The sequence below is a fragment of the Camelus bactrianus genome, chromosome 8 (assembly GCF_048773025.1).
Source record: "Camelus bactrianus isolate YW-2024 breed Bactrian camel chromosome 8, ASM4877302v1, whole genome shotgun sequence".
NCBI classification, from domain to species: domain Eukaryota; kingdom Metazoa; phylum Chordata; class Mammalia; order Artiodactyla; family Camelidae; genus Camelus; species Camelus bactrianus.
The window spans coordinates 12,849,715-12,874,220 of NC_133546.1; the positions used below are offsets into that span (position 1 = coordinate 12,849,715).

A 24,506-nucleotide genomic window follows, 5' to 3' on the forward strand; every position below is an offset into this window, starting at 1 on the left:
GTCCTCTTATTATATCACTAATAGGAGGAAGAGTAGAGCCCAGTGGTAGAGCACGTGCTTAGCATGCACGGGGTCCTGGGTTCAATCCCCAGTACCTCTGTTAAAAAAAAGATTTTTTTTTTTTAAATCAGTAATGGTCTACTTGGTCAACTCTAACTTGTATCATCTTGTAATTTGTTAGACAGTAAATTCCCGAAGGGCGAAGTCATGCTTAACTCATTTTTATATCTCCTACTCCAGCACTTAGCCGAGTGCCTTACATATACATTCAGTATTTCTTTGATGGAAAAATGAAGTCATCCTGTTTTTCCTACCACTTCCTACCACGTCCTGCCTCGTTCATGACATTGCATTCTTTAGGACAATAGGGAGAAGAGAGAGGATCTAGGCACTTAACGGTTTTGAGTCCATCAATGGTCTCGGCAAAATGTTTTAGAGAGAAGGCTCTGACAGATCTGAGTAAAGCTGGGGATTTGAACCATCTGGGAATTTTCCCCATCCTTTCTCAGTTCCCTTGAGGCAGAGGTAAATGGGAATGAGCCCGATCGTTTGACAGACTGCAGCGCAGAATCACTCACACAGTTACTGATACAGCAAGGTACTCACACATTTTTTTTTTCCCAAAGGAGGCCGTGGTGCAGTATGAACAATATGAGCAAGAAATGCAGCACCTCCAGGAGCTCATAGAAGGAGCTCACAGGGAAATTGAGGATAAGCCTGTGGCCACCAGCAACATCCAGGAGCTGCAAGCCCAGATTTCTCGGCATGAGGTAAGACAAGCGAAGTTCGGGGGCAGGACACTGGTTTGATGAGAATATGTGATTCGTTTTTAGTGAATGAGAGAGAAGGGTTTTCCCTGTTGGCGTAATGCGTTGGGTTCTTGGGTAGCTTCTTTAGCCCTCTTTGCATTTTGAAGGTTATTTTTGCTGATCCTTTCTTTCCAAGACCCAGTACATAGCACGAGTCTTCCCCTTGATTCCAAAACCTCCTCACATGACGCTCATGACGTATCTCCGCCACAACCCACCAACTGCCTCCTGCAGCATTCTCACAGTTCAGACACCAAAACACACTTTACCCCCTGGATTTATAGACTGCAAGGAACAGCAGTGCTCCAGGTCTTGCTGCTTTGATGGCCCTCTTTAAAAAGAAGAGATGTTTCATGTTTCAAAGAAAACCATTTGCTCTTTCACATGTAGGTCATATCAGCTGTTTTTTGTTTTTTGTTCTTTTTTATACCAAAATCAGATAATGGTCCATGTTGTTTATTTTGCTGATTCCCAGTATGCCTGTTAGCATCTTTCCCATTTTCAAAAGTGCCTCCTTCCTTGTACCTTTGGCATCTTTGTGACCTTAGGACTCGGACGCCCCCTGTGCAGATCTGGTCTCAGAGATCATAGACCTTGAGTGTTCCAGCCCCTCGACACTTAGGAGTGAGTGAATTTCCTTTCCTGACCTGTCAATTCTTGTATAGATCACATTTACTCTTTACTTTAGGGGCTGGCTCACAGCATCATGAATTTTGGAATGTGACCAGGGTAGAGGATGCATTTTCTTTCTTTGTGCCAAGGACAGATGTTTAGTTTATCCTTCCAACTGATCTGTTTTAACTTTTTGTCAGAAGAACAATTTTTCCAAACCAAATACCATAGTAAGTTTCTCCGAAGATTCAATTGTTGCTTTTTAAGGTTGGAAAAGTCTCACTGCTCCCCTTTCCAAATGCAGTTCTTTAATTTCTTGTCACATCCAATGCATCGATCCCATATTTATATATGATTTACAAAACAATGTAAATAAATATCCCATCTGCATTTACTCCTACTCTGTAGATATCATACATGTTAACTACTCATTTCTCTTATGCCATTGGTTAAATGAAAATATGTTTTGCAAATATTTGAAACACTGTTCATATAAGTCACACATTAGATTATATACTAAAAATTTATTTTGAAACTATTTTTTGGGAAGGAGATAATTAAGATTATTTATTTGTTATTATTATTATTTTTTTAATAGAGGTACTGGGGATTGAACCCAGGACCTTGTGCATGCTAAGCACACCCTCTGCCACTGAGGTGTACCCTTCCCCTGGCTATTGAGATGATTTTTAATACCATTTTGTAAGATCCAGAATTTCATTGTAACAACATTTCTATCACAGTACAGAAAAACTTTTTAAAAATCTTGTCTGGAATAACAATTAACTATTATTATTACAGTTTTTTGTTTTATGTTTTTAAAAACAATTTGCAAAGTTTTACATTATCTTTTATAACAACCCTGTGAGTAAGGACTTTTTTTATTGTCTCCATTTTACTGATAAGAAAACAGAAACTGATTTTTTTTTAAATGACTTCCTGAGCTTCCAAATTTAGTAACTGATAGAAATCAGGTTCTATTTTAGTAACTTTGGCTCCAAATTCCATAATTTTTCCAGGGCAGCAGAAACTGTTGGGGCTACCTCATTGCATAAAAGAGAAGAATGATGGTCTGGGAAAATGAGTGACTTGCCCAAGGTCATCACAGAGCCAGCTCTCAGCACAGTCAGCCCTGGACTGTCCCCTGGCTCCTGTTCAGTGATATGTTCATCTTGTCACAGTTTCTCCTCCCAGTTCCCAACATTAATGTAGGCATTTGTTAGTTTTGTCACATGGTTTAGATTGCATTTTCATATTTACCATGACGTAGTCCTGTGTGAGGCTCATTGTGTGTGTAAAACAAACACAGGAAGGAAAGCGCTGTGTGGGGAAAGCCTGATTTATAACATCAAATTTTGGAGGAATGCTTTTCCCTGTATTTTCAATCTGCTTCTAATGGAATTTCAATCTTGGAGTGAGTCTAGTTTCCATATGGATCCCCTTAACTAATAGCAATAACTGATAATTTATTCCGTTCTAAGGAATTCACATTGTTTTCCTATAATATTTCAGATGGTTCATTTAATTAGGAAAATTTTATCCTGTCACTTGTAAATCATAGGAGAGAATACTGAGAGCCCTTTGTCCCCCAGCAGACAGCTTTCCTCAGAGCGGCCGCTGGACCTGAAATTCCCACCTGGATGCTCATCCCGTGTAATCACTGTCAGAAATGATCAGTAGAAAGTAAAAAATACACATGCTTCCTGAGAATGGGGAACACACTAACCCTTGAGTGCCCCATTTTAATTTGGCAGATTTGACCACCAACCCACAGAGTTACTGGGATATAGGCAGGTTTATTCTTACCAAAGAAAGTTCTAGAGAGTTGTTTTTCCTAGAGATTCACATGAAATAACCATAAAATGCAGATTCCTATAAGCCTCGGAAGTCAAAATCTTTTGAAGCTGAGACCGGAATTGCATTTATAACAAACAACCCAGGTGAGTCTTACACACAATAAGTTGAGAAATTTGATTTAGGAAACAGCCGTTAGTGATGAGTGTGCTGTGTGGGATGCGGCAGGAGGGGCCATGGCCGTCCCCGTCCCCTTGGCATGGAGGTGGAAGGACTGGGACTAACTCTGCTCCACACAGATTCCTCAGATCTCACCATAGTCAGAAGGCTTGGCAACTTTTCCAATGAAAACATATAGAATTCAAGGAGTCCAGCTCACTGGTAGACGTCTTCCCTCCGTGCCTGTTAGCTAATTATTACAGAGTACGCATCTGTTAGGTACTAGACCAGATGTGGTAAACAGCCGTTGATCACTGTTTTAAAAACCCTATTAGGTTTAATTAAGTATCTACAACCCTGAAAGGTAACAAGGTGATGATTTCTACTTTTTAAATTCTTGCTTTAAAAAATCCTGTACTTCTCTACTAGAAGTTAAGAAGGTAGGCTGCCTGCTGAGTTCTGCTGGACTGTTTTCCTTTCCACCCAGTCAGTTTTGATTGGAAGGGGAGAAGCAAAATGACAGCAATAATAACATGGTGTGTTTGCGTGTGTGTGTATGTGCGTGTGTACATATACACATACACCTATGCACACATCGATACCACTTTGTTATCTTGTCATTTTGTTTGTTTCTGAACTTCCAAGTTCAAAGCTCTAGTTTGAATGTCAAGTTCAAAGCTCTAGTTTGTGTGTGTATACACACACTATCATTTTAAAGACTATCACAAAATGTGTTTTGTACAAACACTAAATGACAGCTTTTTGGGTGAAGGAGCATGAATAGAGAGGCTTGACTCTAACAGGATGAAAACTAACAGTCCTAGGACCCCTAATTCCTTTAGCACTTACTGCAGAACATTCAGGGAGCTGTTTTAGAACATTGTGAGTTTGAAATGGAAGCTGGTAACTTCTCTGTACACCAGATTGGTCTAATCCACTGAGATTAAGGATTTTTTTTTTTTTCCTGGTTGCTTCATGATTCAGATACCTGCTTTATCTATCATGAATTAGACTTTATTCAGCTGGATGTGTTGAGCACCTACTGTGTGCAGGCTGAAATAGACAAACCTTGTCATTAATATATAGTTTTAAAAGCCTTCTTTAGGGGTGGAGTGAATTACCAGCAATGTAATTATGGGTTACAGTGGTGAGAAGTAGATAAAAGGAGACTCTAGGAGGCCTTTTTAGAGACAGAGATTTTGAAATTTTGGAATGGTAGCAGGAGTGGGTAGGAGGCACTATAAATGTAAATGTGTGAAGAAAGGCACGGAGGAGAGAATGGGAACAGACGTGGTGTGCAGCAGTGAGGGGCTCTTATATAGAGGATCAGTGCAAAAAAGACATAATGAGGTCAGTCTAGTTATGGGGAAGCCCTTAAAACAGACCAAATGATATGAATTTTATATTTTTGGCAATCAAGTACCCCAAAATGATTCTGAAGTAGTAAAAAATGATTTACTGGACAAAAAGCATTTTGAATGTATAACGAAGAATAGAGGTCTGTAAATGTATTACAGTCCCATTGGAATATCCCACCAAGTACTTTGTTGGAGATTGATAATTCTAAAATACATTTGTATTTTTAGAATTAATGTTTTTGTTTACATGAATTAAAGAATATTTACATTTTCACTTTTTAACTTATGTATACATTTTTCAAGTAAAGTATAAACTTAACATTTCAGAATTACCACTTTAGATTATTATTTTAGAATTTAAATATTTTCGATTTGTAAGGGCTATGTACTGTTCAGAATATATTTTCAATTAGCTCTTTGCAAAAGTTTTAAAACCACTCTCTCTCAAAACATATTTTCAACAACAAATGAATTTAAAAGCTGTGAAAACTGAACTGAACTCCCAGTTCAAAGCTCTGGTGGGAAGCATCAGAAACATTTGAGGCATGATGGGGTACATGAGGGAACATGAATGTACAAAATTTTACTTTGGAAGTAACCTGCATAAAAAATAAGGGTTTCAGAAGCAATCTTTAGCTTATCTACAAAAAAAGCAATTCCTCAGGGTCACAGGAATTCACATGCTGCTTACTTTGTGACAGGCCCGTCACAAATGGCTGCTCTATTTGACATATTCAGGATGGTAAGAGCTGAGAGTTGCATTTTTTGTAGTTTTAGTCATCACATGACCTAATTTCCATGGCATGAACCATCTGGCAATCTCAGATTCCTTGGGCGTTTTAAAGAAAGTTGCCGGTCCTTAATGTTGCATAAATCCCCGGTTCGTACGGAGCGTCTCCCAGGATTAGCAGCCCCGGCGCGCGGCGCGCCGCTCTCCGCCCCGCCGGCTCGCAGCACCTCTTCCGGCCCCGCCGCGCTGTGGTCTGGCTCGGGGCGCGCGGCAGGCTCGGCGCTCGCACAGTCCACATCCTGCCTCCCCGCTGGCACAGCTCTGTGATTTCATTGGCCAGCTCTGGAGGAAGATGAACGCTACTAGTTCTGTTTCCTTCTGATGCTGCTCTGACACAGGGAGTGGGGGCAATGTTTCCTCAGGAGCTGGCTCAGAAAATCAAGGGCTACCAGGAGCAGATCGCCTCTTTGAACTCCAAGTGCAAGATGCTGACCATGAAAGCCAAGCACGCCACCATGCTGCTGACGGTGACCGAGGTGGAGGGGCTGGCGGAGGGGACGGAGGACCTGGACGGGGAGCTCCTCCCCGCGACCTCGGCCCACCCCTCTGTGGTCATGGTAAGTCAGGGTCCAGGCCGGTTTGCTGGGCGCCTTTGCGCTCTCTTCTGACTATCCCTCGGCTGGTGGCTTCAGGTTCCCCTCTCCGAGGCTTATTTCAGGGAGCAGTGCTGTGTCTTATAGACTAGAAGTGAGGAAACGTCCCCTTAATACTGACCACATTTGGGCCAAGGGCAATCTTTGACACTGTAAACAGTGACAGTTGAAATGAAACTGTTTGTTTGAGATTCCTGAATTACTTAATGTGCTGAAGGTCGGCCTGCATTTGTTTAAATTTTAACAGTAATACTCAGGGACTCTGAAATTCCTTTGCACAGTTCTCTAGTTTTCTTGGCGAATTAGAGAATCATACTGCATATATTTTGTGTGTGTTTTTACAGCTAAAGCCCTGGCTGATTAGATATGTTTGTGTATTCGGTTGTATAAGTGTTTAAAAAATATAGAAAAAAAAATATTAGAAAAATAAGAGAATAGAAAATCCAAAGTTTAACTTTGGTTTAAAATAAATAAGTTCCATTATTTTCTGTCTGCAACATTAGTCCCCCATCACTTTGCATCTAAAACGCATTAATTATTTTGGTAACTCAGTGTTTTCCATTGCTGTGTATTTTTCACACATGTGTGCTCTGCCTTGGGCAGTGTGTAACCAACTATACCCGGACTCTTTTGGGAATATATTACTTTGGGTGCATTTCTCTCCCTAGAATATTAGGAATTTGAAATATCCACAAAAGCTCAAGCTTTATTTCATAGACCCTTCTCTTATGATTTATGATTTTAATTATTATTTTTAAAGATACAAACAATCAAGAAAAGGAAAATAAAGAAATATTTAATCAACAACTAAACTGTATAATATGACATGCACCCCCTACCCCGGTTTGTTTTACAAATGATTCCTAGCATCACATTCGCCTGAAGACAAAACTTTTAAATACTCGCACAGAATTTGTATGTAAATTTGGGTCTCAGTAATTCTAACCTTTGTTGTATAATTACCTCTGTTTTGAGCTGTGCCCCAACCAGGTCTTTTGTTAACATAGCTAACCTATTTTCATGTCTTTGGGCAACATTTTATGTGACAGATGACTGCAGGTCGCTGTCACACTTTGCTGTCACCTGTCACTGAGGAGTCTGGGGAGGAGGGAACCAACAGTGAGATTTCCTCTCCACCTGCCTGTCGCTCCCCTTCACCCGTGGCTAATACAGATGCTTCTGTTAACCAGGTACCGCCCACTTGGCATTCTTCTAGCTAAGATCTCTGAACGGATGCAGGACTCCATTCTCTGTTCTTACTAGACTGTGGATATGAAACTCAGATTTGGAGCAACAGACCGTTAACGTTAGGTGTGATATTGCACAGACTCTGACTGTCATGTGAGACCAATGCTGGCTTAGCACAGCATCTCTCTCAGGCTACTGAAATGAGATGAGACGAGAGAAGAAATTAGGTCACGGAAATTATAGCTGGAGAAGGCCCTGTTTTAAGGCATTATGGCTTTAGTTTTAACAGCTGTCTGTGATGGAGTACTGCATCCTAACAGAAAATGAAATGTTTGTGTCACCCTTGTGGAATAACGTGATTCTATTGCTGTTTTAACATCCATTGAAGATAGTTTTGACACTTGGCAGCTCAGATTTTGAAGATAGAAAATTTATGTTCACTATTATCATGCTTTTTTCTTTATTAACTAATGTCAACAAATTTAAAAGCTGTCTCTCAGTATATGTATGTTGGAATGCCTAAGTAGATTTGAAATTTTTACTTATTTTTCAATAATCTTAAATTTTATTTCCTATAAAATGGGGATAATACTTTGTTGTTATGACAGATTATACCAAATTAAATATGTCAAAAAGTTTTCATGAAAAATATTGGATAGAAATCAAAAGGATGCTTTTACAATAGCCAAAATTGTTTAATGCATGTTGAGTAATACTTTCTTTTTTTCCTTTAGCCAAAACAACCAAAAAAAAATTTTTAACTACCTTACTATGAAATTACTCAAGAAGTTGAGATTTATTATCAAGGAAGAAGCGTTGACAGAGCAAATGTTCTATAAGCACTATTACAAATCAATCATGTTATTTTTATTTTAAAGCAGAAGCATTGAAAAGAAGGATTTCTGTGATAAAGAGGACCCCTCTCCACCCCTCCAAAAAGGAAAATAAAATCATGAAACCTTTAGATAAAACAATTCTCTTGGTAAAAGTCTATATAGCTATAGGGAAGGTATGAGTTCATTCATTCATCAGATACATGGTGAGCACCTGCTTGCCATGAAATCTTGTGCTGGGTCCCAGAGTCACGGTCCTTGCCCTCAAGCATCTTGTAATTTAGAGAGAAAGGCAGCCATAAGATGAATAATAACAAAAGTGATGAAAAGAAATTAAAAAAAAAAAAGAAGAAGTTTACAGTGTTCTGGAGGATTTAGGAAGCTGTTCTCCAAATTCTGATTTTCAGACATGAATTGCTCTTCCTTTGATGATGTGTTCTTCCCTGTGGTCACAGATGTCATTAGAATCATAGAAATATGGCTAGAGTCAGCTTTCTGTTGTGTAAGAGAAATGTATCGTCTATAAAATGCTTTATGTTCTTAAGTTTTTCAAGCTGAACACTGCCCTTTGGACGAACACTGTGGGAAGAATACCCCTTTTAGAGAATTATGTCTTGATGCTACATCTTGTGAAGTGTCTTTCCATGTACAGGTGAAAGTGTTCTGTAAGTGATAAAACACGCAAAAGTATTATGATTACTAAGTGTCTAGCTCAATCAAATCCCAAAATTATAAGCAAGATTGTGCTTTGTTCTAATCCCATTTTGATAACCTTTCCCCATCATGGGAAACCATCAATTAAATCACATTGTGAACCTAAAATACTTTATATGTGTAACTGCAAACTAGGAAAAGAAAACATCTTTCTTTAGTTCATGTCAGACAGCTATACTCATAGGAAGCTGTTAGAAAGCAAAAATATCATGCTTGGTGTTCCTCAAACAAGGCAACCCCAACATCACAGTCCCATTATTCTTGTCCAGTGATATAAGCCAGTGGAAAATGAACAAATACTGCAACGTGGCCAGTGATGCTTGGGTTTACAATATTTTCTCTTGAAACTGAGGTGAACATCTAGAATTCCGAGAAGTTCCAGTTTGCAGACTCAGAACCCTGTACAAAATGTACACAGCTGTTTCAAGGAGCAGCCAAATATAACTGCTTTATAAAATCGCAGCTGTTAAAAAAAAAAGGCTGTGTGCTTGCTGCTTCTGTAAGGAGATCTTCATTATGTAACTAACGGACTCCCCCCACAGTCAGCGTGTTCTGTCTCTGATGGTAGCTATTAGCTGAAATGTGATAACAGTTTAGTTTACTTGAGGATAGAGATAATGAGGCGGCCCCAGAATTTGCTGCTGGCTTCATGATCCTATTAAAAATGAGCCAGGTCTTGGGCTTCTCAGAAGAGTGCAGGGAAGTAGAAATTTGAAAAGAGCAGTGTTGTAATGGGGAGAATCCCAGGCTCCAGGTGAGGAGCTCAAAATGGGTCCCGGCTCTTCCTCCTCTAAGCTGAACGTACCTGGAAAGTCCCTCATTTGTAATGGAAGCAACGCTACTTAAGTCACAAAATTGTGAAAGTTAAATGTGATGTTAATTTTGCAAGAACACGTTAGGCTGGAAAATGCTAATCAAATAGCAGCGGTGCTTTTCCATATTAATTACTTAGGTACCTGCTGGGTAATGGCTCTCATAACTTGGGCACATAAGCAACGGGAGACATATTTCTAAGGGTGGTTCCTCGCTATGCCATATATTGCCTTTATTTAGTGGTTACTTAGGACTGATTGCTTTGTTTTATTGAATCTACATGGTCCTCAAATAGATGCAAATTATTAATCTACAAAAGGTGATATATTTTCAAAATATGTTAAGAAACCAAGAGTTGTCATTCCTGTCTAATAAGCCTCATACACACACAAGCCAGAAAAAAGTTTTTGTAACAAATTAATTTTATTCTTTTGTGGGCCCTTCTTTATAAGAGAGTATTTAATTTAAAATTTTGACTTTAAAGCAACGTTTTGCTTTTCCTTTTGGGGAGCAATCACACCCCCTTCCACGTATGCAAAATAATAGAGTTTACAAAAGTGCTTTTACACATTCAGTTTTTTTGGAGGGGGGAGCCAGTTAGGTTTATTTGTTATTTATTATTAATTATTTTAATGGAGGTACTGGGGACTGAACCCAGGACCTCGTGCATGCTAAGCTGAGCTGTTCCCTCCCCCTACATATACAATTTTTAATGAACGTATATGCCTGCCTGTTATTTGCCAAACAGCACATGATAGACTCAGGATTAGTGATACTTCCGTGGTTTTTCATAGTCTGTGTGAAAGCAGGCGGTGATGACACTAGCGTGGGAGAAATGCCCTGATGGTGGGAAGCCCAGCATTAAGGAAGGACACAGAGTAAGCAGCTAAAAAGGCTGGAGTTCAGTGGGTCAAGGATGCCCCCCTTTAGTTTTAAAGCAGTGCAAGTTAGGTACAGTTGGAGTGTCCTAGAGTGATGTGAAGTCTTTCAGGCAGAAGGAAGCAAAGATAGGAAGTTTTTCAGGCATCAGGAAGGAAGATGGCCCATCAAGGCAACTGCAGATAATATCAGTATAACTGGAGAAACATAGATTTGGAAGAGGAGGTAGGAGGAGAAATGAGATGGAGAGGGATCCAGGAGACACATGTGATGGACCTTGAATCCCACACAAAAGAATTTGAACTTTGTCTGGAAGCTAATAGTTAACCAATGAAGGAATTTAACTAGAGCCTCTGCATAGAAGTGAGTTTTAGAACAGATTCTGAGTCAGCGTGGAGAATGGAGATTGACACATCCTGAGCCAGGAAAGCTAGCAAGGGACTGAAGCTGCACACTCTGATGCCTGGTCCAGACTAGTGATGTGAATGAGAGAAACAGCGGGGAAACGTTGGCAACCTGGACAGCACCTCCCCACGTCAACAAGGCAGCCTCTTCTCTGTTAGAATTACTGTAGCCATGCGGACACAGGGTCTAGTCTTACCTACCTTCTGGTTGGCAAGAGAAGCCACGAGTCGGGATTCTTATGAAAGCTCCCTCTCTGGATAAAGAGAAATTTTAAACAATTTAAAACACTGGATAAACCCAGTTAAATGTATGCAGGCTAGAGTCAGCCTGCAGGCTGCCAGTTTGCAACCTGAGAATTAGGAAGTTGTTGCTGTAATGTGAACTTGAACCAGTGCTTTGGCAAGGGTATGCGTCAATAGAACCTTATCCTTACATAAGCATTGGGTGGTCGGGGAGGGAAGAAATAGAGAATAATTCCCAAGTTAGGTGATTAGAAGTTCTGTTTATTGAAAGATGGATAATACTTTGTCATTTTTCCTAAATCCATTTCTTCTTCTGGATGTTTTTTTGGAAATACTGAGTTTGAAGAGACTGTTGGATAAACATGGACAGCTGGATATGTGAGTCTGGAGCTTATAAATACAGCTAGGGTTTAAGAATGAGTGGGGGAAAAAAAAAACCGAACTACAAAAGAGAAAGACTGAATCACTAGAGAGCTGGGAGGAGAACAGAGAAATCAAAAGGAAAGTGTTTCCAAAGACAGATGGTTATTGCATTGAATGCTACTGAGACATCAAGCAAGAGATCTGAAAAATAATCATTTTCTGTTACAGAAAACGGCCACTGATGCCTGTGGCAAGAGCACTTTCAGTGGAGTCACTAGAATCAAACCCCAATCGGGCATTTAGAGTGTGGATTCAGGGTGAGAAAGTGTACGTGTCGAGTGTAAACAACCATCTCCAGAAACTGGATTATGAAGCGAAAGGGAGAAAAGGAAGAAATGATGATTATGAATATGTGTGCAAATGTGCTTGTGTGCGACGACCCGTCACATTATGCTTGGTAGGGCTTTCTAATACATGATATCCTGCAAGAAAAAAACCCCAGAAAAGTGTTTGTAGCTGTTTTCAGATGGAAAAGATTTGACTCTACTTATCTGCATAGGAGAAAGTCAGTGGAGAGGGAGAGGCTGTTAATGGTTCAAGATCCTTGAGAAAGCAAAGATAGATGAGATTGTGGAAGTAGGTAGGAGGGTCATCCTTAATTAAGATGATAGAAAGCATGAGCTAGAGGTGAGTCTGAATAGAGACAGACTTTTGAGAAGTTGCAGGATTATCTCAGTGGCTTTGACTGGTTGCGTGAGTGTGTGCATGCATGCATGCACCTGTATTCTGGAAAGAAAAGTTGGATTGAGTCATGGTTAGGGTTTTCCAAGTGACTGAAGCAGAGGTTAAAGGGGCAAAGGAAACACAGATGTTGGCAAGAGCAGTGTTTATGTAACTTAGACGCAGCCAGAAATGTACTCAGGGTGAATCAACTCAGTAATGTCAGTCTATCATGTGCAAGGGGCTGAAGCGGGGGAGGATGAAGGGATATAAGCCTGTTAAGGACTCGAAAACACCCAGGTAATCTACTCAAGTTGAGTGACAGGGTTGGGAATGGAAAAGAACCAGTCTCCATGTTCCAGTCTCATCAGTAAGCGATGGGGACTCATCTGGAAGCCTCAGCAGCAGCAGCAGCAATGAAATGGGTAGAAGGTCTCATGGCCACTCAAACGGCACTTTACTGAATTCTCAGAACCACCCAGTGGTGTTCAGACGAGGGAACCGATGCGTGAGATGTGTGACTTGCTCCAATTATACAGCTCCTTAGGAGGAGAGTTTCCCCTGGGATCTCAGGTGTCCCGACCCCTCAGGTGTCAGAGTCCTGCCTGGACTCACTCTGCTACACGACCCTGATCCAGACCCCCGAGAACCAGGCTCCTTCCTGCTACTGCCTGGTCTCCCAGGTGTCAGAGGACATCTTCCGTACTTTTAACCAAGACATTATCATCAATAAGGCTCAGGTTTTTTTATCTTAAACAGTGCAGCTGAGAAAGTGGTGAACTTTATAATAGCAATTTCCAGAATATAATAGCAATTCCCAGAAAATTACTCCCCAATTCAATTTCTGTGAATATACTTATAAACAACCATAGAAACAATTAAAAACACATGAATTATTTGTCTTGATAGAGTAGATTCCATTATCAATCCTAATGTAATGTGTAATGTTACTTATTACCCAAGAAATAAAAAATAGTAAAAGCCTCATTTTTCAGCCTTCACTTTGACTCTTTTTTGTGTACTTCCAGGAATTGAATAAAAGGAAATCTCTTTGTTTCTTAGAGACATTAAATTTTCCCCTTATTTAATATTAAAATATTTAAATTAATTTCTATGAATAATGAACTCACAAATATTGAAAGCCTGACTATATCTGAAAAATTTTATATAAATCAAGTGTTTTTAAAAATTATTCAAAACTTTAATCAATACATTAAACAGCATTTTAGGAAATAGATCATTTAGACTCTCCTGTTTGCTATACTGGTTAATTGGTCTTTAAATATGTATACCAGTTAAATTCTTTGTATTTCCATCTTACCAAGTATAAAATAGGAAAGAGTTTTGGCAACTTGAAATTTTGTGTTTTTTTTTTTATATGAATGAAAAATTCTAAAGGAACTGCAGTGTGCTTTCATATGATCTTCTTGTCATGAGAGTTAACTTAATTCAGTAGTTGGTAGCCTCTTGGGACAGGTATGAATCCTAACCCTTTCCTACACATGACAAGTAGTACCCAGAGCGTGTTAACTGAAACTTGGCTTCCTCTAGAATCGAACACTGTGCTTTGCACCCACAGGACATCGCTTATTACCAAGCCTTGTCTGCTGAGAGGTTGCAGACGGATGCAGCAAAGATACCGCCCGGCACGTTGCCATCCCAGGAGCTGTATGAGCCAGGACTGGAGCCGTCTGCTACTGCTAAGCTGGATGATTTGCAGCGCTCTTGGGAAACCTTAAAGAATGTAGTAAGTCTTCAAAGTGTGTAATTGTTCAAGCCCACCAGACACCGATTACCTTGGCGATAGTCTTGTGAAATAAATGTGTAATGTTTACACATCCCATACACAGTTGAATACCCTCTGTTGAGTCACAGAGGTGAAGCAGTGAAGAAAGGAGTGTTGTAATCTAGAAGATAAGGGGCTGGGAAACATTTAGTAATATCCCTTTCCCTCTTTAGATCAGCGAAAAGCAGCGCACACTCTATGAAGCGTTGGAACGCCAGCAGAAGTACCAGGACTCCCTCCAGTCCATCTCCACGAAGATGGAGGCCATCGAGATGAAACTCAGTGAGAGTCTAGAGCATGGAAGGAGTCCAGAGAGCCAGATGGCCGAACATCAGGTAAAAAGAGTCATGACTTCAGTTTCCTGCATGATTAAATAGGTGCAGTCTTAGGGCTGATTGCTCAGCCAAGCATGTATTTAAGAGAGCAGGCTGACCTTTTTTTTCTGTATCGGTTGTTACAGAGTAAAAAGGATTCCAAGTGATTTCCAAGCGGTGGTTGTTTCCACCACCAGTTCAGGGAGAGATCTAAGAGGGGAAGAAAGAAATTCAGATCTTGATGTTGTTTTTTTACTTTCATCACACACAATGTATTTCCTTATAGTCGCCACATTATTTTTATTTTATTTTGAACCACTGTTGTAAGAATAAAATGTACCCCCCCAACCCCCACCTCATCTACCTTCTCTGGGTATTGTTATTTGAAGAAACTTAGCCAGTGTGTGCCCAGCACCTCCTCTTTATTACTTAAGAGAATACCTTTCAGGCTTCAGTGGGCAAAGAAGCGGTTGAAGAGTAACAGATTTCAAGTTACAGTCTTGTGGTTATCCCAGACTCGAGTCGTTCTTTAAAAGGTAAACTAGACAACCCTACAGCTTTACATGAGAAGCAGAGATGACTCAGGAAGATATTGTTAAAAATGCATCAAGCTAAAATGCACTGTAAATCAGGTGTACTTCAATGGAAGTTATTTTAGAAACAGATGCATGCTAAGAAAGTGCATAGATTAAAATCTAGTTAATGCTTTAGCAACATTGTCAGATGTACTGTTAGTGCACAACCAGGTTTTACTGGGTCCAAGGGTACTGAGGCATGCAGTCACCTAAATATGTAGTCACCATGATACAGGAAGATGCTCCCTGCCCCCGACCAGGAACACGTGACGACCCTGTCAGAGGCAGAGGAAAAGAAATATACTTTTAGATGCAAAAGTAAGAGCTATAAAAGCATGATATGATGTATGTATCTATCAGATACTGGAAAATTTATCAGCTTTAAGAGTGAAACTCTGTACTTTATCTTTTCTCTACTTAACATTTTTATAGTTTTAAAACCCAAGATAAACTTGGAATACAGTGCCTGTTCATGTGTGTAGTCTAAGATAAAACTGCATTCTTTTACAATATAGGACCTTGCAGTGTAACACAAAAATGAGAACATTTCATCTAGAGATAGCATATTGAGAAATAGTGGTTTCAGGTTTCTGACACTCTTGTAACTTTTTAAAATAGAGATCCAAGTGTATAGCATCCATTTTTAGGCCTTATTTTGGTAAAAACAACCTTCTGTGGGTCTTTCTGCTATCCTAAAGTCACCTGTAGTCCATCTGGCTTAGGGAGGGGGCTGTAAATATTTAAAACTAAAATTAACTTTTGTTTACCTGGATCAAAACAATCATGAGGACACTCAGGGTCTTAGGTGGCTACTACCATGCTGTTTTTCCCAGAGCATCCCAGTCCTCTTTAACTGATACTCTGTTTTTCTAATTGTCAACAGCCACCTCACTGTCACCTGAAGGGGTTGTCCAGGTGGCCCCAATGTGCTCCCTGGGGCTCTGTGTGCCCTGCTGCCCACTACCCTCCACCGCCAACCTGTGCTTCACGGGACCTGGAGGGGCAGGAGAGCTTCCATCCATTTGGTTACAGCTTCCTTTTAGCAACCAAAAGGGATTTGTCATAAATTATCCAAAGGCCGGATTAGAGTGAATTTGATTGTCACACACTCGGATTATCAGAAGCCGACCTCCCAGGAGAGGGTTTACAGAATTGGACTCTCTCTACCTTTGGGTACTTTGGTATCACCTCCGCCTTTGTTCAAGGTTCATCATTCTCGTGTCCCAGGTGACAGACCACAGCTCCCAAAGAGCTTTCCCAGGCCCCCCAGGATTTAGGAACTGCATGAAAGCAGGATCCCGATGGTCCGCCTTGAGCTTCCAGAGCTCCTAATTAAAATGCAAATTAACTCCCAGTCACCAGCCTCACCCTGCCTCTCAGGCATTAGTATGAAGACACACACAAACTGCGTGTAGAGCAAAATTGTTATTATGTTCAAGGGATTTAATGGAGAAAACTGAGAATTGCACATTAATGCTGAGTGTTATAAATTGGAAATGAACCTGTTACTCTTCTTGTAATTAAGGCCAACCTCGTGACTTTTGTCCCTTTTCTAAATTGGGAGCTAACAATTATAGCAGTGAGGAGATGTGGCTGATTCAATAATTAGCCATCATTTGAGCTTAACAATTATATTAATGCTCTAATGAGAGGGGAAGCAATATAAATAATGTATAATTTCTCATATCATCACAAATCTAACATTTTCCATCTGACCTACTTTTGCTAACTTTTGCTGTCTGTACCTAAATTCTGCAAATTCTGGGACAGAGCTGCCCACATGAAAAGCTGATGGTGTCACAGTATCTAAATCGGTTCTTGACTTCTGGAATGATACTTTAAAAATCCCAAACACTATTATAGAATTACTATTTCTAAATTCCAGTGGAATGTGGATGAGAAATTCCAGTAGGCTTTTTGTATTTTCTAAAAGTTAGTAAAAAATACTTCAGTTGTTATTTTTTCTCCCCAACACTTGGAAGTATTTCCTGGAAGTATTCACATTTCTTTAAAGAACTAATATAATTCTTATATTTTTTCTCTAAACACTTGTCTAAATCCACTGAATTTGAGTGGAGTGCTATGCCTTTCCTGTTACCCTCTTTAAATTGTACCTTAGATTTAATTTTAAGACATTAATGCAGTTCACAAGCAGACTTGTGGCTGTTGTTCTGAGTGTTAAGCCCTCCAATCGGGGCCTTCACGATCACGGGCAGCTCATGCCGTCAGGGCGTGTGTCGTCTTTGCCACACCAAACTCAGTGATGGTTAGTAGGCAGAGCTTGGGGGTTATTTTGGTTCTGTTTCTTTAATATATATAACAGCTCAAAGTTTGAAATGAACTGGGATGACGTAGACAGTTTTGAAAGTCACAGTGAAACTCACGTTTACTTTTGGTTTTGAACCAGACAGGAGCTCTGTGTTCTCCCCAGAGCGAGTCGTCTTAGAAAAGCTCAAGGTAGTTCTCTAAACCACGTACATCATGTACATGCCCTCCTTATAAGCACAAGTCAGGAGCCCAGAAAGGTGCATTTCATCTCCCTCTCTTTGATTTTGAGTCAGATGTTGTAGGGAAGCAGCTGGCCACCAGTGAAGACGTATTTGACTGCTGGATCTTTATGTTTTTTTTAATTGAAGTGAAATTCACATCACATGAAATTAACCGTTTTAATGTGTACAATTCAGTGGCTATTAGAACTTTCACAATGTCATATCAATCACTTCCTCTACCTGGTTTCAAAACATTTATGTTACCACAAAAGAAAACCCCATGCCCCAGTAAGCGTGGCTGCTGGATCTTCCAGTTAAAAACTGCAGCAACCTTCCAGAAATGTTCACTCTCCCTTGAGAGTAAACTGAAGCATGAGTGGAGAGGCTTGACTCCAACAGGATGAACATGGACAGTTCTAGGACCCCTAATTCTTTCATCATTTACTGCAGAATATTCAGAGAGCTGTTTTAGAACACTGAATTTGAAACGGAAGGTGGTAACTTCTCTGTACACCTGGTTGGTCTAATCCACTGAGATTAAGGCTTTTTTTTTTTCCTGGTTGATTCATGGTTCAGACACCTGCTTTATCTGTCATGAAGTAGACTTTATTTAACTATATGTGTTGAGCACCTACTCTGAGCACAGCTGAAATAGACAAACCTTTCATTAATATATAGTTAAAAAGTCTGCTTTAGGGGTGGAGTGAATTACCAGCAATGTGGTTGTGGATTACAGTAGGAGAAAGAAATAAAAGGAGACTCTAGCCGTTTTTTTGAAGATAGAGATTTTGAAAATTTGAAATGATAGCAGGAGTGAGTAGGAGGCACTATAAATGTAAATGTGTGAAGAAAGGCATGGAGGAGAGAATGGGAACAAACGTGGTGTGCAGCAGTGAGGGGCTCTTATATAGAGGATCAGCGCAAACAAGACATAATGAGGTCACTCTAGTTATGAGGAAGCCCTTAAAACAGACCAGATGATATGAATTTTGTATTTTTGGCAATCAAGTACCCAAAAATGATTTTAGAAAAGTGGTAGAAAATAATTTACTGGACAAAAAGCATTTTGAATGTATAACATAGAATAGTGGTCTGTAAATGTGTTACCATCCCATCAGAAAATATCCCAGCAAGTTCTATGTTGGAGATTGGTAATTCTAAAGTGCTTTGCAAACGTATGAAAAAGTATATAATTAAAAATGTGAAGAGTCAAGAATATGAAGAAGATGAACAAAATTGAAGGGTGTATCCTGACAGTGAGACTCACAAAGCTATAGTAATTATGATGGTGAGGTATTGGCACAGATGCCAAGTGGGTCAATCGAACAGAATTAGAAGCCCGAAGCACCCTCACACCTACAGGGACACTTGGCTTAGGTCATAAATTGTACTGCCAAACAATGGATGAAAAATCATCTTTTCACTAAATAATACAGGATCAGTTAGCTATCCATCCATAGGGGAAGAAAAGGATTTTGACCCCTACTTACACTGGACACAGAAGTTAAGCTTAGGTAGATTGTAGATCTAAATGTGAAGTTAAAAAAAAGTTTTAAAACAGTGTTTCTCAAAGTATCTGCGGTTTTCAAATTTTTTATTTATTTTTAATTTCTAACCCATCACAAACCAACGCTTTTAGTAAAATGAAATATTGCTTGGCTATTATGTCAGTGTAAAATTGCTATAAAAGTTTCTTAACATTTATTCTCTATCTTTATCTCATCATGACCTGGAGACAAACATTTTGCAGACTGGTACCATTTCTTGGACCATACTTTGAATAGCATTCTCCTAGAAGATAACATGTGAGAATATATTCAAACAGGACACTGTAAGCTCTAACTTTTCCAATGAAGCAAAATACTGATATATTAGACTACAATAAAATGAAAAGCTTCTGTTTATCAAAAGATATCATTAAGGAAGCCTTTACCCGTTAAGAGAGAGCTACATCACAAAATGGGAGCAGATATTTGCAATACTCAGAACCAAAAGAAATACAGGCACTCCTATCCAGAATATGTAAGGAAAAGGAAAGACTCCAATAGAAAACGGGCAAAAGGTTTTTCACGGGCAGTCATAAAAAAGGATCTCCAGATAGCCAGCAAGCTTAGGAAGAGATGCTCAGTCTAACAAGTCATTAGGGGAATGCAAATTGATGCTTCAGTGAGATGCCGCTATGAACCCACTAGAAAGGCTTAAATGAACAAGATCCACAAACCAGTAGAATACGATGCCATGATGAAAAGGGTCAGCTCTTTCTACATGAAACAGCAGGACTGTCGCAGTCATGGAGGAAGTGAAAGAAGCCAGACACAAAACGGTACATCAGGAATGGTTCCATTCTATGGAGCTCAGAAACAGGCAGAAGTGATGTATGACGTTTGGAAGTCAGTGCCATGGTGATCTCTGGGAAGGAGAGAGGTAGTAACAGGAGGAGGTCCAGGGGCTTGTAGCGTCCTGGGAATGTTCTGTTTCTTGATCTGGGTGCCAAGAGCATGGGTTTGTGCGGTTGGTAAAAATTCATACAGCTGCATGCTTATAGTCTGCACTTTTATAGCTGTATATAATAATTCCAGTATAATAGTTCATTTAAAAAGTCAATCGGACATGATGACACTCGATACTAGGGAAAGAAGGGGTTTTTTGTTGCTTTCTTTTTTCATGTCTATTGAGAGCCCACTCTGAGGAGGCAATGTGCTTGCAGTGAAGCGTGCAGTCCTCTGAAGAGGTGAGAATTGTGCAAGTAGGGGGCGCGCTGGAAACTAGGAAATATTGACAGCTGTAAAGTCTGTGATTCTTGGTGTCATGATTGCCCCTCCTGAGCTAGGGCCTATTTTCCTAGCACTCCATTCAAATCCCAAATAAGAATTTCTCCTGTCAAGATTTCAGTTAACCAGGAAGTCATAAAATACAAAAAATGAGATGGTGTATAACTGGGAAGGATGTTAAGCAGGAAAACAGGGTGCTATTGATAGAGAATAATAGGGATTTTTTTTTTTTTAGAGTGGGCGGTCAGGAAAGGCCTCTCTGAAGATGTGACAATTAACCTAAGGCTCAAAGGATGAAGACAGCGATCTCAGGCAGAGTGGGAGGAAGAGCGCTCCAGGGCTTTCAGGAACAGCATGTACAAAGGCCCTGAGGCAGAAAGCCCTGGGGGTCCTGGAGTAACTGAAGAAGACAGGAATGTAGTGAGCAAGATGGGAGCTTGGTCCAAGGGGCAGGCGAGGAAGGAGAGTGAGATCAGACAAGTACATTAATGAGTTTGAATTTTATTTTACAAGCAAGAAGCCACTAAGTATTTTACAGCAGATGAGTGAGAAGATCTGATTTACCTTTGTAAAAGGTCACTCTAATTAATTCATGAAGAATAGTTTGGAGTGATAAGCGCGTAAGCGGTACTCCACCCAGTAGACCTTGAGAGCAATTCAGATAAGTTGGCTGTGACGTAGATGGGAGCAGAGGAGACATACAGCACACGTTTTGGAGGTAAAAGCAGTTGGACTTGGTGTTGGATGTGGTGACAGAAGGTATGAATAACTTCTAGGTCTCAAGCTTGGGCAATGAGAAGGGAAGTGAGTTTACTGGGTTTGGGAAGGCAGAGGAGGAAGCAGGTTTTTACACAGTAAGATGGAGATACCCATGACATTTGCAAGTTGAACATACAAGTATAAGATTTAGGGCTGATGTGTGGGTTAGGGATATACCTTTGTAAGTGTCAAGGAGAAAGAAATTTTCCTCTGCCCTTCTTGGTTCTTCTAGTGATCTAAGAATTAAATTGACATGAGACAGATAACAGGAGAAAATCAAACAAAATTTTAATAACATTTATAGAGGGGAGAGACCCAGGAAAAGTGAGTAACTCACCAAAATGGTTGAAACCCTCACCTTATGTATCATCTTCAGCTAAAGACAAAAGAGGATATTGGAGGGTGTGGTTTGGGACTTCAAATGGGAGGAAGGCAATTCATGTGGAGGTGGAAAAGCAGATGTTTGGTAAACATTTGTTTGCTGGGCCCCCATGGAGACAGTGGGACACAGAGTGAGTGGACCTGATCTCTAAGAATTACCCCCAGCACATCCCACCCATTAATCTCTGGTGGGAGCTCTATTCCTGGAATAGGACCTGTATCTAAATTCTTCAGGCAGTTAAAGGGAAGGTCAAAGTTTTTTCCTGAGTCTTTTGGACCTTGGTTATTTTCAGCTCGAAATCATCTGCATGCCAGAGACGTTTTGGGGTGGCAACTTTTGTAAAGAAAGGGTTTACAGCTTTGACAATGGATGTCACCTGGAAGAGATTGTGAGGCGAGAAAAGAAGGCCTGGAAATTAGCCCTGGAAAACTTCATATTTTAGAGATGGGGAGAGGAGAAAGATAAGGACAAGGTAACCACGTAGCAACAGATGACAGATTTTTCCTGTCTTGTGTCATGTGAGTTTGTGATTAAAACGCGGTGCTGTTTCAGACTTGGGGAAGTTCAGAGGGGGAAGAATGTTGAGGAAGGAAGTGATGCATTTTATTCTCAACACAGAATTGTGGACTCAGGCGTAACTGAGCTTACCCCGTCTCCGATTACAGACGAGCCTGTTGAAAACCAGAAAGATTAGTTAACTTGTTCAAATCCATTTAAGTGACTGATACAGATGGTTCTGAAATCAAAAATCCCCTGACAGTCAGTCTGGTCCTGTCATTTTGAAATGTAGGTTATCGGCCCCCTATTTGCTGGTGAAACCACTTCCAAGTGAAGTGTCTTCTCTCATCTCAGACCACGGGAGGCTCAGCTAGCCTGAAAAAATGCCTACGTGAGTGTGATTCCGCAGTCTCTCCCACAGGCCCTGATGGATGAGATTCTCATGCTGCAGGAAGAGATCAGCGAGCTCCAGTCGGCCCTGGCGGAGGAGCTGGTGTCCGAGTCCCCGGAGTCCGACCCTGCGGAGCAGCTGGCCTTGCAGTCCACGCTCACCGTCTTAGCAGAGCGCATGTCCACCATCAAGATGAAAGCATCTGGGAAACGCCAGCTTTTGGAGGTAACGAGCAACCCTGAAGGTGCCCCTAGTGTCCAAATCAACTCTTACTGACACATGGGCTGCTTATGTGATCTCCACCCGGGAGAAGCTGGCATGTGTGTCAGGGTCGTGAATAGAGCCCTGAGTCAGTGGGTTAGGCAGGAATATGTCTTTTCACCCCTTTCTGACTCATTTCAGGCATGAAAAACAGACTGGGGACAGCAAGTACTCGGTAAATATGAGCCTTGTAAAGAATCATTGTAGAGGGCTTGCATAATGGTTCGCCATGTTTAAATAAAAGCATTTTATGAATAGGATTAATACTACTGTGAAGAATAAATCCCTAGTCACCATTAGGCAATTCAAGCACAGTGATTCATGGAAATATTCTTGTAGTTCTGGTGCTCATGTTCCTTAACTTTAAGATTATTCAGTAGTGAGAGAAGTTTTAGTCATGATATCGTGTGTGTTAAAAATGTTATTTTCCTGTAGTTGTTGTTTTTCCCTTATAATTCCTGGCCCTAAATGTATATGATGTTCATATTGTTATTCTTATAATTTACAACGTCTATGTCTCTGTATCTCTAGGGTCTAGCAGCTTCTCTGGCACATTATCAGTTATTATACGCACTTAATATTATTTTATTTAGCTGCTGATTATACCATCATTCTGTTAACCATTGCCCTATGGTTGGGCATGTAGGTTATTTCTAGTTTTAGCCATTATAAAATTAGTCAAATCATGTAATCATATATTTTCTTGTTTTGAAGAAATTTAAAATCAACGTGTCTGCTCTGTTTAATCTCTATTTTAAACAATTTAATTTAAAAAATTAACTAAAAGTAAATAGATTATTAATGTAATAATTTTTAAAATAAAATATTTAGAGCATCTTAAGAATTACCTTTTAAATTCATTAATATTGTCCTTAATCGCTCTATGAAACCCTTGTGGAATTTTGAAATGAAGTGATTGGCCTGGATTTTTTCCCAATTGAAGTACAGTCAATTATAATGTGTCAATTTCTGGTGTAGAGCACAATGTCCCAGCCATGCATACACATACCTATATTCATTTTCATATTTTTAATATAAATTATTTTTCATCACTAAAAAAAAAAACCCGAGAGCTAACTAAAATTTTTGAATTTGATCCAGTGACACTGGGCCACCCCTTCCTGTAGAAGATCAGTTGCCTGAAATTGCGTGGTGCTGCCCTCCTTAGGTGGACCATATATGTGCTTCAGTTTGCCATAGTCCCCACCACTCCCTAAAATTTCCCAGACACTGAAGTCAGATATCCATTGCCATTTACCTAATGTCTTATGCTGTTGTTTTGTTCTAATCCTTGACTAATTTCTATCATTCACGTTATCTGCCTTGTCCTGTAAGTGTATTATTTAAGAATGTTTAACTCTACGCACACATTAAAACCATTGGAGAAGTTTTTAAAAAAAAGTTTATCTTGAGGCCGACCTCCAGAAAATCTGATTTACTGCTCTTTGATGTGGCCTAAGCCTAGGTTTTTGTTTTTGTTTTTGTTTTCTTAAGTTTCACAGGTGATTCTAATGTGCAGCCAGGGCTGAGAACCATCGCTCTACTGTATTGAATCCTAGTGATTTTATGTCAGGGCGACCTGTGTTCCATTCTGCTTAATTCATTAGGAGAAGTTAAATGATCAACTGGAGGAACAGAGACAGGAACAGGCCCTTCAGAGGTATCTCTGTGAAGCCGAGGAGCTGGACCACTGGCTCTTGAGCACGAAGGCCACTCTGGACATTGCCCTGGGGACACCTGAGGAGCCCATGGATATGGAGGCCCAGCTGGTGGACTGCCAGGTACAAAAATGGTCTGGAAGGAATATGCTAACATCACAGGGCACATTTTTTAACAACCAAAAACATAGTGGTAGCAAAGTTCGGTGTGGTTATAGGATTTTTCACAACACAGGTACTTCACATATTTAGAGAGTAGGTAAATAACGCCTTATAGAAGCGTAAATGAAATCCAGACTTGGACTTAGTCTTTTGAAAAGTTTTACCAATAGTATCTTCTCTTTAGAAAA

The 24,506-nt window shown here is 40.1% G+C and overlaps 1 protein-coding gene across 3 annotated transcripts in view; it reads left to right on the plus strand.

Annotated features, from left to right (window-relative positions):
- Window positions 1-24,506, plus strand: part of SYNE1 (spectrin repeat containing nuclear envelope protein 1) — a 427,410-nt gene that overhangs the window by 262,838 nt on the left and 140,066 nt on the right. For 2 of the 3 annotated variants that reach the window (XM_074368140.1, XM_074368142.1), the window contains 7 exons: window positions 627-770; window positions 5,885-6,079; window positions 7,165-7,305; window positions 13,852-14,019; window positions 14,232-14,393; window positions 22,268-22,462; window positions 24,106-24,279. In XM_074368140.1, coding sequence (XP_074224241.1) covers window positions 627-770; window positions 5,885-6,079; window positions 7,165-7,305; window positions 13,852-14,019; window positions 14,232-14,393; window positions 22,268-22,462; window positions 24,106-24,279 — 1,179 coding nt within the window. Of the gene's footprint in view, window positions 1-626; window positions 771-5,884; window positions 6,080-7,164; window positions 7,306-13,851; window positions 14,020-14,231; window positions 14,394-22,255; window positions 22,463-24,105; window positions 24,280-24,506 lie in introns of all 3 variants that reach the window. The other variant, XM_074368141.1, reaches the window with a different exon arrangement.